This window comes from Lepisma saccharinum, chromosome 9, assembly GCF_977018435.1.
Source record: "Lepisma saccharinum chromosome 9, izLepSacc3.1, whole genome shotgun sequence".
NCBI lineage: Eukaryota > Metazoa > Arthropoda > Insecta > Zygentoma > Lepismatidae > Lepisma > Lepisma saccharinum.
This window is the reverse complement of record NC_139237.1, coordinates 61789253-61809594: the sequence shown is the minus strand read 5'-3', so window position 1 is coordinate 61809594 and position 20342 is coordinate 61789253. Positions and strand designations below refer to the sequence as shown.

Sequence of the window (20342 nt, the reverse complement as noted above, 5' to 3'; positions counted from 1 at the left end):
GTATTTGTTCAATGTTCTCTCCGTTGCGTTCCACACGTCTTTGTAGGGGGAATCTCAAATTGTTGAGCACACGAGAGACATAATCTACGCCAATGGCTTCGATTATGTCCTTGATTCTTGTGCGAAGATGAGCCAGCTTCACGCTCTACACCAGAGACGTAACATACCCCAAGAAAGCATAGTCCATCGGATTCAAATCCGGCAAGCGTGGGGCCCATTCGGCGGCTCCTCTGCGACCTATCCAGTGTTCCGGAAATCTGGTATCCAGCCAGTTTCGTACTGCCCGGGCGTAGTGCGGTGGGGCACCATCGTGCATCAACATTGTTGGATACGTTACAATAATGTCCAATTCGGGTAACAGCCAATTGCCAACATTGTCAGATAGTTTTCGGCGTTCACAGCCTCTTCCAACAAGTACAGGCCAATGATATGATGATTCCTGCCGCACCACACCATAACTCGCTGGGACCTCTGCTGTTTGTGAGGTTCGTACCAATGGGGATTAATCATTGGACCAGTAGCGCAGATTCTGTTTGTTTACCTCCCCGTTGACGTAAAAATTAGCCTCATCGGAAAACAGCACACTGGATAGAAATGTAGCATCCTCATCCATCTTCTCCAAGAACCGAGCACAGATTTCCAGTCTGCGGTCAGGATCGTCTTCCGATAGGCGATGCTGCAAAAGTTGCAGCTTGAATGGATGATATTTTTCCTTCTTCAGGATACCGTGAATGGTCCATCAGGGAACCTGCAACTCCATGCTGGTTCGCCGGATAGACTTCTTTGGACTGGCATACACTTTGGTAATCACTGCTTCCCGAACGTCTTCGTTAGTGTGTGACCTTCCTGACCGGGGAAAATCCGCAACAGAACCCTTACTTTTGAATTTTTCCAGCAATCATCCCACAGTGGTGTGGGATACTGGTTGTGGTTCGGGATAGCATCGATTGAACTCACTGCCAACATATCTGTTTGGCTCACTCCCACATAGCAGTATTATTTCCACACGTTCCTCCTGAGACAGCATCATTCCCTACAGCAAAAGAACGACAAAATTAATTCTTACAATTTTCCCTATGGTGCGGGACTTTTCGGACACCCTGTATATTTGTGAAATAGAACAAGTTGTACGTTATTTGTATTGATAATGATAACAGAATGAAAGTTTCAAGTTTGAGAATTCATTTACTAGGGCGATCCTCTTACGGACACGGAAATATTTGACCTAGAATACTTGACGTGAATGTCTTGTAATCGAAAAATTCTGGATTCGATTTATTGAAATGTCTGGCCACTCGTATTTGTGCTAAAATTTTATTCTACTATCTAGAAAAGAATTTCTCGAATATTTTTTGTTAGTTCTCATATGATGCTATCGATACATATTAGTCATCGCTAAATCCGCGAACGTTCATATACTACATACAAAATATATGTACGTTAATTTAGTAGTGACTGTAAATGTAAATTGTGTTAGAAACAATTTCTTTCTTTTTTTGAATTGAACTTTCACATAAGTAATACAGTAGAGGGTGCACCTTTCATATTATTATTTTCAGAATATTCGTAAATAAAAAATATCTGTTGTATTAAAATAGATGGCACACTCTCTTAATTAATGCTATCAATGAATTTTTAGAGAAATCGCACTGTTTAAGTCTCGCTCAACTCACCATTACTCCTGCATTTAATACACAAGAATGTACCAATGACAATTACTAAACATAGAAAGCAAGATTACTGCATCCAAATAGACCAACAGAAACCGTATAAAAAATATATTTTGTAGCTTAGAGCATGGGTAAGGAATAAATAAAAACTCCAATGTATGTTTCTTGAACAATGTCAATTTTATAATCCCATATACACTTCATGTTGTGACCTTACTCTTGTACATGGTGCAATCTGTACATACATAATACCCTGGAAAGTAGGGCAGAGATCGCATTATTAATATATATATATGTATATATTTTAAGGGCTAATTCTAGCCCTGTCACCATTCCCTAATACAGAAATTTAACTCTTCAATGCTACAAAACTGTATCTATCAACCACAGTTTACAACTGTATCAAGGAATTTCTTCTTTCCACATTATATACATACATATATATAGTATTTATACTGTCTTATACCTCTTTCAAAGTTCAAAAGCATCCATAAGAATATGGTTTATTGCTCTTTTATTGCAAGAAGCCTTGAATGGCTGTATAGTGGGCAAAAAATAGCAGGTCATACAACCAGTCAGTTTTAATTATTTTTTTTAAAGCCTAGTGCTTGTACAATACACTTTTCTCTGACAACCAATCACCACTCTCGCTTTTTAAAGCCTAGTTATTTCTTTCTGAATTTTCTTCTACAACATACCTGGCAGATGAGTGAATAATCACACTTCAAAAAATAATCAAAGGTAGATCAGGGTCACAAATCAAGGTAGATATCGATGGAACGTAGATTAGTTTTAGGAATCAAGGTAGGTCAATGGAAGGTAGATGGATGTCTTACTCATAAACCAGCTTGCTTCATGAAAACATGTAAAAATCAATAAAAAACTCAACCTTTAAGAGGGTAAAACATCATACAGAGTGTGTGTTAAATTAACAAGTGATTTGCCTATTAACAATAATCATTGCTGTACAATGTAGATTTTGTTAGTCTCTTAAGAAATAAGAAAATTCAATGTTTCTTAAAAATTAATCCAAGAACATTTTTAAAAAATGTTCCCAAACAAACTCCCACAGAAATTTTATCGGGTCCTTCAAAACGTAACATTCGTTGAAAAATATTATATTACTGTTGTTGTATACATGTGCAAACGCTCTATATCTTTCATATGCATATGTATGTTTGTGTGTGTTTTATTAGAGCGTGTGTGGGTATGTGTTTCTGGTGTATGTGTGGGTGTTTGTGTGTGTAAAACTTTTCTTTTTGAAAATACGTCATTTTAGAAAATTTTTAGGGGGACATCTAAAAACTGAATCTAGACTGGTACATACATATATGTACATGTGAAGTTGAAAGATTTTTATTTATACAATTTTTATTTGTAATGTACCTATTTTTATTTTTATAAAAAATCATCATATTGAAAAGGATGAAATGGCATAATAATGGGCAAAGGAAGGTACAGATATACATTTCCTATGATCTGAGATTATCTACCACCACAATTACTAAAATACATGAGATTAATTAAAATATTCATTGCAGAGTTAAAACCTGTGCTTCAATTTTAATTTGGTTTCTAATACAAGTTCCATCTCACACTTATTGCTTGACTAGAATTATTTCATAATCAATATTAATTATAATTTTCATATGTCTTTTGAATGCCATCCCAATTGATAAGTGTTAATGAAATAATGAAGTTGCAATTGGCAAATTTATTATCATTTTTACAAGATAACAAATATTCTAATTTCCAAATTGAAGAAATCAATTGACGTTATTTTCTGGAAAAACATTTTTATAATAAATGAATTTCCACTACTTCTTTAGATTTCACAATTCGATGTGTAACTTTAATCCAAATACCAGTGTAATTTCATACGGATATTTAGGATTGAATCAAATAACTAAAATAACGTTCAGGCTATTTTTTGTTAAATCATTTGCTAGCAACAAGAAAAGAAAAGTTCAGTGGAGTTGTTATAAATGCTATGATTGCAGAAATTATAACTAAATTTTTAGGATTATGGAAGAAATATTATTTCAATATATATTTTCGACCAGCTACAGCATAATTTTCTCATCAATATTACAGAAACACTTTTTTTTACCTTTAACCACAAGGCAAGAGTTAGCTTATTATATAAGCATTACAAGCGTTTCACATAATGGGATAAGTTGTAATCAGTACAGTCATTGACACATTATTATTACTTTTAATATCGTTAAAATTTTTGAAATAAAAATTAGAATTTAAAAAATTTAGATCGAATTCTCAAAATAAACCAATCATTCAGAACGACCCATTGAAAAAAATAATAGTAACACACTGTTGAACTAAATTTCAAATTTGTGAAAATTATTACCTCAAAAGTTGCTCCTGATTAACTTTTATACTCCTAGAAAGAGCGATTATTAGAAACAAGAGTCCTTTGAAAAATTTAAAACCTACACTATCTTGCAATCAAGTTTTATACTCATATGCTAACAAAAAGTGTAGTTTTTCACAAAATACGTTCTAATGCATGATGTTTCTGATTATTAAAAATGAAAATTTATATATCATTTGTAACATTTTAAGTAATAGAATAATTTCAATAACTATATTTATTTAGTTATTATCACAGATTTATAAGAAAATTTGTAGAAGTTCCTGCCTTTATGTCCCACACCCACACTAGTTAAAATTTATGTGTTCCATTGTTTTGTTTTAAATAATAGATTATTTTATACGATGTTGGATTGAAAGCAATATTGTGAAACGAAGCAATGATAAGTAAAAGGATAAGATTGCCGTTCTCTTGTATTCCAAGCAGAGTTAGAGGCACACAATAGGAACACTGCAGATTACAAGTGGCAGGGTAAACACTGATTGTTATCGAGGGATTGAAAGCTGTTGAGTGGGCTACAATACTAATGGTTGATATGTGGAGTGTTAATACTTCCTCGAGCTTAGGTACCTGATATTAATTTTCACCTGAATTTTAGTGGAATCATGACGTTTATACCTGCACATCTATGCCTTCCTTAACATCAATTTCAGCACCATCTGAATTCAATTTCAGTTTCTCAGAAAAGATGCAGTCATGTTACTGAACAATCTGTGAGCAGTGTGGTAAGGTTGGGATATGTTGACAATAGGATCGTTGTTGACAATTTTCAGATTTAAATGATGATAATGTCTTAGTTAGCTTTAAAAATACATTGTGAAATCATTAGTTATAGTTCACCCTGAGGTATCTTTGTTTTCCTTTTAATTATAACAATTAATTTTAGAATTGTTACATGTAAGGCAGTGGCAATATATATTTTTCTATAATATTAGAAAAATAAAAAAAATCAGTGTGACTGCACCAGTAATGTAATCGTATTTATCAAATTAATTGTTCTAAGTGATTTTATCTATGATCAGGTTAAACTACATGCATGTAAATTATTATCATGAAAATTTGGAAAATTTGAATGAAGGAGGCATACACATTAAATTGCTTAAATTTGTGAAACATCAAAACGTAGGATTCATTACTTTAAAAAATGTTACCCTTTAGTGTCTATTAATTTGCAATAACCTAATATTTTGAGCCGAAATCCTTTACATTCTAAATCTGAGTCTATGGAGAATTTCAAATAAAAATGATTTCACAATGTTAAGATTTAAATTACTGATGCTTACAGTAAAGTATTATGTGATCCTATTGACATTTGCATTATGGGGATAGGCCCTCAGTCATACGGTCAAAACTAAACATTAGCAAAAACTTTGAGTAAGAATTGTGATTTTCTGTCTGACGAGCAAATGTTTGGAAACAGTGACATATACTACATGACAGCAACACAAGGCAATACCAGCATATGTTGACTTTTATGCACACACACATCATGATAAAACAGACTTGTACATTGCAGAATATATGTTTCTCTATAGAAGTATGAGCAATAGGTAAGTCACAATCACCCTTTTCCATGAAACAATAATAAAAATGTACCTATGAAATATCGAATTACTTGTAAATTAAATGAATTTCTTAGTACTAACGTTTACTCACAGTTTAAATGTAAATAATTGGACAGACTGAACACTTTGGCTTGATATTTACACATACAATATGTGAACATTATGTAATATAGGGAACTTTAAAAAAAGAAGGAACATTTTGTAGAAACTAAAAGGCTAAAGTCAAAAATGACATCAACAAAATTCATGAAATGAAAATGAACATGTATGATGAAAAACGTTTGTATATATGTGTATATATATATATATATTAAGGATATAAAGCTTATTTTCTTCTTCATTTGCATCACAGCTTAGCAAACAATGACTTGTACTATTTCCTAAATTCAGGGTATACTTTTTTGGGATTGTTCATTTTAAAGGAGCTACCTAGGTATGAAGGGTCACTACAGCAATATAGTAATATATATATTATTATTATTATGTATCACAACTTCTGTTTTTTACCCATTTTCATATTTAAAATTTATACAAACAGATGGCAGCAGCCTTCGACTCAAAAAAGAAACTGTCCCCCTCCTTTTTTATATATATATATAGAGTATATAATATATGCACACAATGAAATACAGGCCATCCAAAGGCATGTTGCATGAGATTAAGGTACTTGATTATTCCCTTATAAAAAGGGTTTAGAAGAAAGGCCTTAATAATTTAAAAACACAAACAATTTATAAATATTTCCCATTAACAAGGCGATATGGAAAAAACATTTGGCCCAAACGCAAAAAGAATACATATATTGTACAAGCTATAGCATGTGTATGACACTAGAAACCATCATCGCATCGTTGTGTCCATACATCATGAGCCATTTGCATTTTTCTTTAGTATTGTTTCCTTTGTTTTTCATAAAAGTAAAACTACTAAACCTACTGGTAAAAATACATATATGCCTCTTTTTGCAGTTGGACCACTATAATTATTATTATCTTCAATTTTTCTCCTTACGAAAAAGAAACAAAATGACGGAACAAATAAATAACTAGACAGTTGCCTATCACGTCAACAATATTACTACATAGCTGTCTATCTAGGCTCCACCCAGCATTCCAAATGGATCTGCTGGTCAAATAACTACAATACTATTAAAGTTGGTCTCACTCGTCACAATGCATGTGCTTGGTAAATATGTGATGCACATTACTCCACAAATTCTTATGTTCTTTTTGAAAATATTTTTCCATGTGCCATGTCCTATGTTTTTTATCTGCTGTTCAAGATTTTTAAAAAAAAGATACAATTCTACACTGAAGGTCACCACATTATCATTATTTTCATAAATATTTTGTTTTTTGAAAGCAATATTTGTAACTTCTTTTTATTGTATTTTTTTTTCTCTGGGGGGGTATTTGTTCGTTTGCACATTTCTTTCACACAATTTGTATAGCAACAACTTTCCATTTTGTTGATTAAAAGCTAAACATTAACACTGACACCTAAGTTCCACTATAGCATATGACAATGCACACAAAAAACATAAGCGTACCTTACTTGTCTGTTTTTTTAATGTTTGGTATTGTTGTCTTCAGTAACAAAAAGGTAACATCTCTATCCATCGTTTTTTACAATTAATAACATATATTTTACATAATACCATATTGAAACAGGACACCAACCACAGTAACACATTGGTTAAACAGGATATATAACACAATACTTTTTTGCATGCCTAGCAGGAAGACATGCCCAGTGTTGGACATACAGTATCTTTTTTTTTTGTATGTGTGTGTATGTGGATGTGCACATGTGTTGATGTGTACGTGAAAAGTGTGTGTATGTTCTAACATTTTTATATATTTATACACACACACACATACATATACATAGATATATATTTATATATATATATATTAAAAACGCACACAGACACATTCACACACACACTTAACACATAAATATATCAAATTTATATATATATATATATATATATACATAGAAATATATATGTATATATATAGAGGTCAGGAGCCAAATGCTGAACACTTTTCATGTTCATGGTAATTAAAGATTCCCATTAGTGATACAAATAATGAAAGGTCTTCAATAAATTAGTGTTTTTGGAAGCAAATTTTTAAATTTAAATTTAACATCTCAAAATCCTCCCTATACACACAAAATTATAGAGAATTTAATATTCACTTTTAATGCACTAGCCTCTTCTATCACATGAGACATTATAAAGGAGCATCAGTAACCTTACCTTTAATTGTATTGAAATATGTATAAATGTTGGCGAAAAACCATAATATTCTAAATGCATCGAATTTCCAAAATTGGACTAAGATGCAAAATATGTTAAGGCAAGTGAAACTTGTGAAAAAATGACAATAACATCGAGTATCTAGGAATGAAAAAATACTGTTTCTTTGTGAAAAATTTCCTAACATCCTATACCAGCATATTTTGGATCTTTAACTATCAACAGGAGATCTTTATTTTCATCCAAAATTTTCTACTCAATATCTCAGTCCCTCTACTAGTCAAAATTTCTTCTTTGGGATAAGATCTTACCATCTAAACTTTCAAAGAGTTGAAATATCTGGTAAGTTTCATTCATAGAAACACAATTAAAAAAAATATACCTATTTATTGACTGGCGACAAAATATACTACTTTGACTATAGTGGGATGGGATCAAAAGGGACAGTAATTACTACATATCTAATCATGGAAGAAAGGAAGGCTTTTAATTAGTATTTTTATTAATACAATCATTGTTATTGCTTTTTTGGTATCAGTCTACATATATATATACATATATAGAAGACAAAAATGCATGTTTTTCTTGGAATTACATTTAACACTAGTTATTAATCAACAAATATTATAAAATAATTACACTTAGAAGCCAAATATGAAAAGTAATTCACCATTTGGCTCTTTATTCAAGTTCTGCATATAAGCTTTGTGTAACACTTCATTACCAACGTCAATATTATATTAATCTCTTTTAAAGAAACATTTTTATACAGGCTTCAATTGCATATTCAAAATTTCAACAATTTCATGGTATCAAAATACAAGTTTCAATTAAAATTACTGTGATATCTATTGCGTATTGCTCTCAACTTTTGCCTAATAATGAAAAGTATAGCTACTTATAGATTGACAGTTACAAAAAAATATTAAAAATTTATTCACTAAACAACTTTGTGGTTAGTCTTACAAATATAAGATTTCTAGCTTTCTTTAACAAACAAAAAAGTGAAAAGGTAGTTGTGAAAACTAGCAAAATGTTGCAAATTTACCAGTCTTTACTTAGGATCTTGCATGGCAAAACACAAATAATAATACGTAACAATGGAAAAATTCACACATACCAACATAAGAAAGCTAAAAAAATATTTCCTTGAGAAATTACTGCTCATCTATTATAGAAGTCACATAGAATCTGCTTGCTATTGCTTTGATATTTCTTTGTCATAGAAAACAATGACCCTTTTTTTCTATCTAGAACAATCTCATACTACTTAAAAATACATCGAAAGAATTTGCTTTATTTAAAACTCTTTTACAATTCATGTAGAGATATTAATGAAGAAATAAAGAAATATTATAACAAAAATAATGTCAATAACTGGTGGAGATTAGGAAGGAAACAAACAGGAGAATTTCTACACAAAATTCTCCCTTCCCGTAATAATGAATACTCAATAATGACATGATAATAATACAAAAAAAAACAATGTAGTTAACACTTTCTAATTACTGAAGAACACTTTCTTCTTCACTAGTAGATCACGAGATAAATAGTACTTTGTTCAGCTACGTTCACATCACTTTGTAAACTGTAATCTATATAAATCATTATTTTCTGTGAAGCTACATACACCTGCATAGTTTACATTCTTTGTTTCATAGCTTTGTACTGAGTCCTTCTGCCATTGCCAAATGACAATAGTGACTTACAAAAATCATTAAAATAATAACCATGATAAACGGTAATTGAGGGGGGAAATAAAAAAAAATACACATCTTAGCTACAACCTGTTAAAAATTGCTACGGAAATACATATACATAATATATAAACACCTTCAATATTACATGGTTACAATCTGTTCATGATGCTATAGTTCCTAACAATCAGAACAGCAGACTTTAATTGTGACACTGTGGGCAGTAGAACGGTACAAATAGCATTTTTATACACCTTGCATCAAACACAGCATTGTAGTTTTTGTTATAAACAATAAACACTGACCCCCCTCCCACATTCCTTAAGAGGTATGGCAGTGGGGGGAGATATTTGGGAAACTGGAGGGTGAAATGCCCTCACGTGCCCCACCCCAAAACAGCATTATTTTTTGAGAATAGTTTACACACACATTAAGGCATATCCAAGTTTACAATCTTCCACTGAAAAAGTTCATTGAACCTCTCACTCTGTATACAGGTCATTCACAACACTTAATTTCATTCGTCAACTTTTTTATCTTATATATATATATATATATATATGTGAATATATATAAAAAGAAAAAAACCTTCGTCTGCAACCATTCACGTTGAGTGAGACATGTTAAAAAAAAAAGAAAATCACAATGACACAGTGCATTTTTCTTTTTCCCTTTTGGATTTGTATTTACAACAGTACACAAAGGTATATCTTAATTTCTTTACACTAATCCTATCGAATAACTAGTAGCAACATACTCTTCACTACATCTAATGTATGGACTACAAGACACTAAAATCTACTGGATTAACTAAGTAACAGCAATATTTTCTGGCAATTGGTGCTTGCCACTTTTCATGGTGAGTTACAATGGATGAGATATTAAAACATCAATAATTATGTACAAATGCATAAAAGAATTAAAATATATATATCATATATCATATATATAATATTGTTATTATACTGCAATTGGAGGAACGAACTCAGTGCTCTCTCCATAGTTTCATATACGCCAGTCTTTCCTTGTCTGCATATTACTTTTTATACAATTTCATTACACTCTTTTTTTTTTCAAACAATCATATAAGTTTGAAACGTTTTGAACATGAAAATTAAAACTCCAAAAAACACAAATATTATTTTTACAAAATGAAGAAAATGTATAAAGAATTTTTATTCTTTTTATGGTATAAAGTTCATTAGAAACTGTATCTTCCCTATAACCAGGGTCTTCCAAATAAGTGCTGAACCCCTCATAACCAGCATTGGTCCATAGATATATGTATCAGAGGAAGTTACATCCCTTGGAAATACCCTGTTTTCCCCCTTTTCCTAAAAATGTCGACTCTAATAGCAATGTACATAATGAAGAGTAGCAAGAAGAAATAATGTTATAGCTGATGTAAAAAAAATAGATTAGAAATCCTATTTGCTTTTCTTCTATGAATGTATATTTTACAACTAAAATTAATTCAAAGCAGCAGAATATTAAAAAAACTATACTTTTTGTAAAAAAAAACTAAATTTGTTATTTGTATTGGAACCGATATGTGGAGAAGTGAGCAGACGACATTTGGAAGATTTATTTCCAGAACTCTATTATCAAACAAGAAAAAATACTTCTATGTATTTCATAATTAAGACCCTGGACGAATGAGATAAGAATATATAACAAGAGGGCATCGGATTCGAGTGTCAAGCACTCCCTCCACACCACAAAGTACAACAAAACCATCACTTTATATATTTTTCATATATATATATTATATATATGTATGTATGCATTATCATATATTTATATGCATATATATATATAGGTACAACACGTCAACCGACAGTCAACCACTTACACTTTTTATATCAGTTCAAAAACAGTCACTTGTCCTATAAAATGCCTAACAGTTATTCACATTCATTTCATTTGAAGCCCTGATACCGCGCAATCTATTGCAATAGTGTCATATAATTTGCAATACACAAATACATTACAACAACAATTTATTTGCTTCAGTGTCTTCTGTTGCCAGGATGTAATTTTTCTCCACCATTTTTCTCCACCATCGTACTGCTGAAAGAGGGGGGAGGCAATGTGTTTATATATGTGTGTGTATGTGTAACTTTTGTGTATACATGTACGTTGTGTGTTTGTGTAATGTGAAGACAGTAGGCATCAATGCTGGGCTTGAGATCCCAACTTATTATTTTTGCCATTATGGTTATAAAAGACACATATAGTCCACAGTGACCTAGACGTCCTATAGTCCAGGTAGGAAGGTCCTGCAAGGTATATCAGCACCAAACATGAGCAGGACAAGTTCTGTGATCTTTCAAAACAACCTGAGTTACCATGGTGAACTGTACCTGAAAAAGGTAAAGAAAAAAAAACATGCTTCAGTAATATTAGACATATATTTTTTTGTTCCACATAATATGTACAATGCTTTGAGTCTCTAAAAAACTGGTATTCAGGCATTTAGTAAATTTTTTTTAGTGGCTATTGAGAAAATCTGTGTGACCTTGTCCTAGTATTCAAAATATCTTCAACCTATAAGCTGATATTTGGCACATGCCTGAACCCATGAAATTTTATCTTCTGATGTTTTTTTCTGAATTAGTCATGGCTCTTGGAAAGTTGTCCTATTTTGTGCAACGATGGCTCACTTTATATTACTTTTCACGACTGCTGCAAATTACTCAAAATTAGTGATGGCTTGATTGAATATATCCAACATATTACAAAGTTTAGACCAGATACTCAGTATTTTCCACCTAAATACTTGCCTATGAACAGCTTCTTTCAATCACTCTCAATGATACCCATTTGTGAATGCTGCAGGTATCAGTGGACCCTGAAAAAAATAGCAAAAATTGTTAATAAAAAATCACCAGAATTCATCCAAAAATCAGTGTAGCACAAAAATATCTTAGCATTAACAGTTCAGATTGAACTAAGTAAGAATCTATACATGTTAAGTAAAAAGTTTGGAACTTCTGTAGTGAATGTTCCAGTTTTTTTTTGTTTTTTTTTAAGAACATCGAACATGTTTGTTTTTTTTCATTAACATTACGTGGTGGCAATAGGTACTGTTCTACACAAAACCAATTCACGTTGACTTTGGATCATAACATCAGTTTATGCAATGATAAATAATTGAATAGGGGCAGAGCAGACAAAATTGAACAATATTGTGATAATTCAACACTCTGTTGTTTGAAAGCAGATTTATATCAAGGTAGAATACAAACAAATATTACCATCAGGGACAGAAAATAGTTATTGATTTATGAGAAATGATGTGAAGTTGACGTTTGTGAGTTTACAAGCAAAGTAAGTAAAATTTCGACTAGCTTCTCGAGTCTCACAAAGGACAAAGCGAGGTACAGTTGATCTTAGTAGTAATAAACAATTTGAGAGAAGAATACAAAAGGGCGACATTATTAAGATATACTGTAAAGAATAATTTGATCTTCTGCGAGTTAGCATTTTACCATTTCTAAGCAAGAAATAAGACAGAACAAAATACGTGCTACAAAGGAAGCATGGGATTTAAAATATTAACCATAGTAACCTCGACATACTGCAATCATGGCTGGTAGATATATAATTAATTAAATCTCTTCTTTTACTTCATCTTACTCGAAAACTAAATATCGTATTATAACTTTAGGTCTTTGGCAATATAGTTATTATATATTTATGAATGTACACTCCAGAATTTGCATTTAAAATTAATTACAAAATTATCTGCAACCTACGTCACTGCCAAAAGGGGTTCATGTACCTAATGCACCTTGGCCCTACCAAACTGAGTGCAAAATTTATGACTACACATTCTGTGATCTCATACAACTTAAAGAACATTGCGTTTGGAAACAAGTTCCTTAAACACGAACCAACCTACTGCAATGTAAGCTAGCCATTTCAGTAAACAAACAATGATAAAAACACAGTTAGGTCACTCAAAAAAAAGGGAAGGGGGAAGTGTGTCAAGCTCTTGAAAAAAACATTCAACATGGCCTTATCGCATTACACCACCCAGTCAGGATCTATGGGTAAAAAAGGTTTCCTCCTAGAGGAAAGGGGGGGGGGGGCAATCATGAACGAACAAATATGAGGACACGAGCATAAACGTAATTTTAAAAGTTATCTCTGTATGCAGCCTGAGAGAATCATTGCTTATTTTGTTAACTGCTTCACAGAATATACATCACCCTTTCTTCTTCTTTTTTTTGGTAGTTGCTAACTAGTAACGAGTTAGACCAAATCGTTTCAACCCCGAAGTTGATATAGTCTTGTTCTCTGCACGATACTGTCATTTACACAATCGTAGCAAATGCGATTGTCTTCTGTTTGCCCGCTGCATGAAACTAACGAGCATACAATAATGATGGCGACGTTCGACAAGAAGGCGTTATCACATTCTCCGCTCTTGTGCATGGCGACTGAATGGTTGGAATTAAGTGGAAGGTAGGGGAAGGGTAATAACAACACAACCTGGGTGTCGTGGAAAAAAGGCGTTGATTGCAGTACCCTTCAGTATATTCACACAATGCACTAACTACTGGACCCCCCCCCCCAAAAAAAAAAAAATATGGGGTTCACTGAAACTTGGTAAACATTAGATTTTGAAGCCATATTTGACAAGGCTATACGCGTCATTCATTTCTAAGGTTTTGTTAACACTCTTTGAGTTTGTGTTGAATAAATTAAGTTAATTTTTTTGTGAAAATAAATTCATTATGTTTGTGGATAGAAGTACTGAAAGGAAGTATTTATGCGTGGTTTCCTAACAAACAAATCTTGTCTGAATTCAATAAACACCGTAAGCTGTTTCAGTTGTTCATCTCCTTTATGTTAACACTCATCACACATGCACTATGGCGGTGGCAGAAGTTCCTGTAGAAAATCGCCGTAGAGGTAGGCAACACACATAACAACTTGCAGTATGCCAGTGGCTGTACAGCACCGTCGTTAGGATCGCACATTAAAATGTAGGTCCTGTCCCCATGAGCATGAGAATAAGAAAAAAAAAAACACTTTGGCAAAAATTGGCTATCATCATCGCTACACCGCCATTGTATTGCTCCGTACGAAACTACCATTTTGCATGTTCCTCGTGGGCCCTCGTTCATCCATTCCATCTAACCAGAAGCATCATCCAACCGAGCTCGGTGGCGGAGTGGTTAGCATAGCGCGCTACGATGCCATGGGTTCCGGGTTCGAATCCTGGCCTTGGTATGAGTGTTCCTTCATCAATTTCTTCATATCATTCATCTCCATCTTCGCCGTAAGCCCAAAAGCGGCAGAAAGGCGAATTAAAATACAGTAAACCAACCAACCAATCACTCAGTAGCATCATCCATCCTCATCGTCGCGATCGGCCGAAAGTGTCAGAAAAGGCAACGTACAATGATACAAACACGTCTTAACGAAAGTCTTGGCGCGTTCGTTATCAAAGAATTTTGGGAGTTGTGAAACCGGTGACGTCACGCAAGCGGGCATGTCCAATCAGCGGCGGGAAATGTTTGCTTTCGTTGGAGAGAGTCCAGGAGGAGATAATCAAAAAATAACTGGACGCTCAGAGCTGTTGCATTAGGTGCTACTGCTTTAATGAACCGCGAGGGCTTGATTTAGCGCTCGGACTCCCCCTAGAGATTGCAAAGGGGACCGATTCTAGCAACCCTCTTCTTCCCCCTGACTTCCCTTATCACTTGTGGCCACTGCCCAGTCCGCGCGCGTTATTTACACACGTAACTGATGACGTAGCAAACGAAGACCATAAACTAGCCTAGACAGCACTTTACCGCGCAGTGTTGCCATTTCTGCCCCGGTAACTTCCACTAGATCATGCAGAAGTTTGTTCCAAGACCGTTTTGCGCACATGGAGGTCAATCGGGACTGGAAACACGGTTGAAAGCACGATCGAAACAGTACAAACTAGGTGTGTTAAGGTGACGGGTTCGTATGCCTTGAGTTCGCAAGTTCAAATCCAGCGGTAGGTGGTTCGGCTGAAGTTTCCCGTTGGTTTCGTCAGTAACTTCACGCAAATGTTGGGATGGTATCTACAGGAAAGGCCAGGACGCATTCCACAATTATTCTTGTTGTTTCCCTTTATTGTTCTCTCATCTACTTACAGCCGTAAATTTAATAGTTACAAATTGAAGACGCCTATTAATTTAAGTAACTGGTTTAATTCAATGTGCCCTCTCCCGTATCTGCTAAATAAAGAATGGGAGGGAAGGACTACTCCATAGCATTTCTTGTTGTTGTTATTACTAATATTTATTATTATTAACAAGGTTACAGTTAGGTTAAAATGAATTTCTCTATATGACGAATCGAAATATTGGCTTGATATACATTAATTCATATTGTGTTTCTACAGTTAATTTTACTTTTTATAGTGCTTAATGGAAACGAACTTAGAAGGAAGCCGTGTTTCATACGTCACAATATGAAGATGAAATAATCCGTTCAAGCTAAGAAAGCTACCATTTTGGCACAATCGTATTATAAAAAAATATTGTGCACAATAACAAACATTTATATCAACTAATCATTTGATTTTTGTTATTTAGCGTTGCTCTTCGGCTGATCGCGACGATGATGATGCGATGAAACTGATGTAGGGATACTCACAAAGCACATCCATGCCCAGGCGGGATTCAAACCCGGTACTCCTGGTGCTGTAGCGCGCTGTGCTAACCACTCCGCAACGGAGGTAGGCAACTAGCCTCTTGTGGCATGTACAGTATGTTAGTGTATTTTTTTCTCACTGGTGTGTTTATGGCAGTAATAATATACTAACACCCCTGTTCTGCTCCCTTATCCCTACTGGCATCTCAAATTTCTGCTGATAAACATAATTCTGGTAGGCTATAGTGTTTCTTTTTTAAAAATCTTCTAAGCTATCAAAAGTACAGATATCCCCTTTGCATTGCACAGTGCAATTAAGACACATAGAGGCTGTGGAGGTATGGCACCGCACATCCTCGATCTCGGCCATAGAGAAGGTGATGTGATTAGCAATACGCTCCGACCGCCTCTACCCTTCAGCCATTGATTACAGATTGGGTAAACCCCAGAGCCGCTTTATGCAGGAATATTGTTGGAAAAATTCCCTCGGATCAGCCAGCCCTTGCAATGTTACCGTTTATTATTACTGTAATTAGAATGAAAAATTATTAACTTTGTTCTATTGATCATACCGCGGAAACAAAACCGAAATTACCATTGTTCGTTTTTCAATTTACGGAAGTGAAATCATGTGCTGGCGATAATTTTGCTTCAAACGATCAACTGAACTTTGGCTTGCAAAATTAGCATTTAAACGATTCCTCTTGTGGCCCTTCATAGGTTTTAAAAATAATGTTAAGGTATTTTATTATTATTATTATTATTATTTGTTAGTAATGTAAGTTTATTTCCCGATCAAAATCAGGTATTTGCTGCAGCGGCAATGCTTCTCGAATGACTTTCTGGTATACATTAACTCAGTTATGCAACCGATTTTTACCAACAGGTGCAAACACGTGAATTATGTTTTCACTTTGAGGATAGACTATTTGTGATCTTGTTTCACATAGTAAATTTACTAATAGATAAATAATTTAAAAAGCACTTTTGTGGGAACAATGCCGAATTCTATACCAAATTTTATCCACGTTTTCTCTGATATGAAATCGAAGAGGTATTTACTTTGCGCATGGCTTCTTTCATATTTGGCAATGGAAAGTCACTAAAATGGCCAGGCTACATTGCATATTGAGAGTTCTTAAACATTGCATATTGAGAGTTCATACTGTTTAGAATATAATCATCCTTGTACCACTCTACTTGAAAACCTGAGTCCAATCCCGACATCAACTTACAAAAACAACAAAAAAAAACACAAAACACAAAACTACAATATATCTTAATATACTCCTCACAAAAAGTTTGGAATATTGCTATGTTAGACAATAGGTGATAGACACGGCCTTGGAATGCAACATCACATGGTATCTGTCTGGTGGACGTTCTTGTCCTTTGGCTGACACATGCCACCGTGCCTATCACCTATTGCCTAATATAACAATATTCCAAACGTTTTGTGAGGAGTGTATTAAGAGACCAGTAACTATATACCTTCAAAGCAGTACTGTACAATTCATCAATGTAGACACAAAGTCTGGCAGTACAATTGAATCACTGAATGCTTTAATTATTGTATTGTAACAATGAAAGTGAATATAAATTGAAAACAATACACTTATATCATTCAACTGAAACCTCTATGCTTCATAAAATATTACATTTTCTCTAAATACATAGTGTAAAGTAATTAGTATAATTTAAGTGACTAATAGAGTGGTGCAAGGTTATCTCAAAGGCATTACAAAAATACTACAAGAAGGTAGGATCTACAGAGAATATTAAGTTGTACAATTAGACCAATAATCACTACTACATTGCTGAATGTTTTCCAACAAAACATGTGGACTGCACAGAGATAGACTAGAACTAAATGTATCCTAATTAGATTTACGAAATTAAACTACAAAAGCAAAATTTTCAATGTCAAGTTGACTACAAGCATGTATACAGCAATGTTTACCCTTCGTCAACTAATCTAATAAAAATATCGAAAAGTTTACAGAAATCATAACGAGTTTAGACATATATCTATGAAATGCATATTTGCATGTTGATCACAATATTCATGGTAACTACCGAAGTAATTTTGAAATCATAATACAACGTTCTGATAGATGTGATTATGTATGCAAATATGTCCCTGTTGGCATTGATTATACCGTACAGAACCTGCTGAATTAGCTGACAAGTCATCTATGTATATGCAAATCGAGTTCATTATGTGTTATTCATTCACGAAAAATGGAATTATTGAACACGTCATGTAGTGTTTTTTCTTTACAAAATAAGATCCGACACCCATTTTAAATCAGTTTGCCCACAGAGGGTGTTATGGACAGTTGATAATAAGAACTATGGAAAAAATATTACGATCATACATACGAGTATGTATCTCATTTCGTTAATACGAACAAAAATTAATATTCTTTATTTTTACTTTTGGAGAAAAGGCATTGTTGCGACGTACCGGTACCGTAGAGTTGCATCTATACAGTGGTGCCCAAAGGGTCAAGGCACTCTCCGCGTCATAGGAATTCTGCAGGGGGGAACAAAAATAATTTAATTTTTATAATACATAACAAACTATTTTTTAAAGTTTATCTGCAATTATGTTTATCTTTACACAAAAATGGGAGAATTGATTGATATTTTATCACCTAAGTAAATCTCCGTGGCTAAAGGGTGTTGAGGCAAAGTGGGCACCGATTGAATTGCTGTTCATATGAACTGTTATGTTTCAATGATTCTGTGACTCACCAAATAAAACATTGCTATATACACAACTCTACAATATAAAAGTTACTTCTAATAGGCTACTGGAAATTTATCTCAAGAGACTATAACTAGATAGATGTTTTAAAACACCTTGTGTTCTGCATGGTTCAGCAATATATCAAGTAACACTACCAGAAAAAAAGTGTTAGTGATGTAATGAATGCATGATTTTTTTTTACGGGCTCACAAATAAAATAACCTGTTCAAACTGTAGTTAAGTAGTAGAATGAAACTATAATATTCAATATAGCTTGGTTTTGGAGGCGAACTTAGGATATACATATACAAATTATATATTGTTTTCTGTATGTTTTATTACATTCAGTACATAATACACCTATATTTTGGGTGGCATATTAAGTTCCATTAATATATAGCAGTAATATAAAAACCACAGAAAATTTTGGGTGCCACATGAAAAGTTTCGGAGGGTCCTTGACTGTAAAGTGCTTTGTCGAACCATGCATGTGCACATGGTAGCAAGAAAAGAAGCCTGTCTACAATCTACACTACTTACTGCATGGAACCCTCTACACCACTTCTACGCTACATGTGATTTGGCTGTAGTTAAATGCAAAGGCAACTTACTGGACTATAGTTGATGGGAGCACGACTCACCGCGATGGCAGGGAAGCCTGATGGTTGGGGACTGGCTGCCTGGACGTAGCCCACGCTATCCGTACTGCTGCTGTACATGTCGATCGGTCCTGGAGAATTTGCCGGGGGAAATCCCCTGTTGTTTGCCGGGGAGGTCGGAGGCCCAAATCCCTGGGGATAGTTGTTCATCACTGGAAAGGAAACGGAGAAGTGGCGTTCATCCGCTGGCTGCCACCTCGTTGTACCTTTTGATTGATAACACCAACAGAGAAGCACATTACACACTCAAACACGACACGGCACAAAGCATTTTTTTTCAATTCAGAAGGTTTATGGGTGTTAAGAACAGGAAGGCATAACAATTGTGTACAAAAGTAATGCTGGCATGCAAGTAACACCTTACAAAACACGTCAAAGCTTTAGACATTTTACCACCATCATCACCTGACACTAAAGAAAACACTCACTTAATTGTGAGTAGAATTTTAGCATGACTACAATAATTTCAATGCTGGACAAGTAACATGAATCTACCAAGAAAAGTAATAATTAATTCATTCACACTATTAATTTTCAAATTAGTCACGGTGCTAGGAAAAATATTAGTTCGTGACTTGCGAAGAATTAATCAACTCCGTAAGAATATTATCGTGATATTACTGTCAATATTGCAAAGGGGCATTACAAAAATAATGAGTGTAATCGCGTCAATTTAAGAATTTTAGTATTTTTTTTATTTTTAGACAC

General features: G+C 33.8%; 1 protein-coding gene across 16 annotated transcripts in view; it reads right to left on the bottom strand.

The window, feature by feature from the left end:
- Nucleotides 1–1850: 1850 nt before the first annotated feature.
- The window catches only part of Rbp6 (RNA-binding protein 6), a 1060856-nt gene continuing 1042364 nt past the window's right edge, over nt 1851–20342 (bottom strand). For 7 of the 16 annotated variants that reach the window (XM_083128271.1, XM_083128262.1, XM_083128273.1 and 4 more), the window contains 4 exons: nt 19617–19840; nt 18691–18759; nt 12368–12435; nt 1851–11947 (listed from right to left, as the gene is read on the bottom strand). In XM_083128271.1, the coding sequence (XP_082984397.1) occupies nt 12394–12435; nt 18691–18759; nt 19617–19840 (335 nt within the window). In that variant the 3' untranslated portion in view covers nt 1851–11947; nt 12368–12393. Of the gene's footprint in view, nt 11948–12367; nt 12436–18690; nt 18760–19586; nt 19841–20342 lie in introns of all 16 variants that reach the window. The other 9 variants (XM_083128272.1, XM_083128275.1, XM_083128276.1 and 6 more) reach the window with 4 other exon arrangements.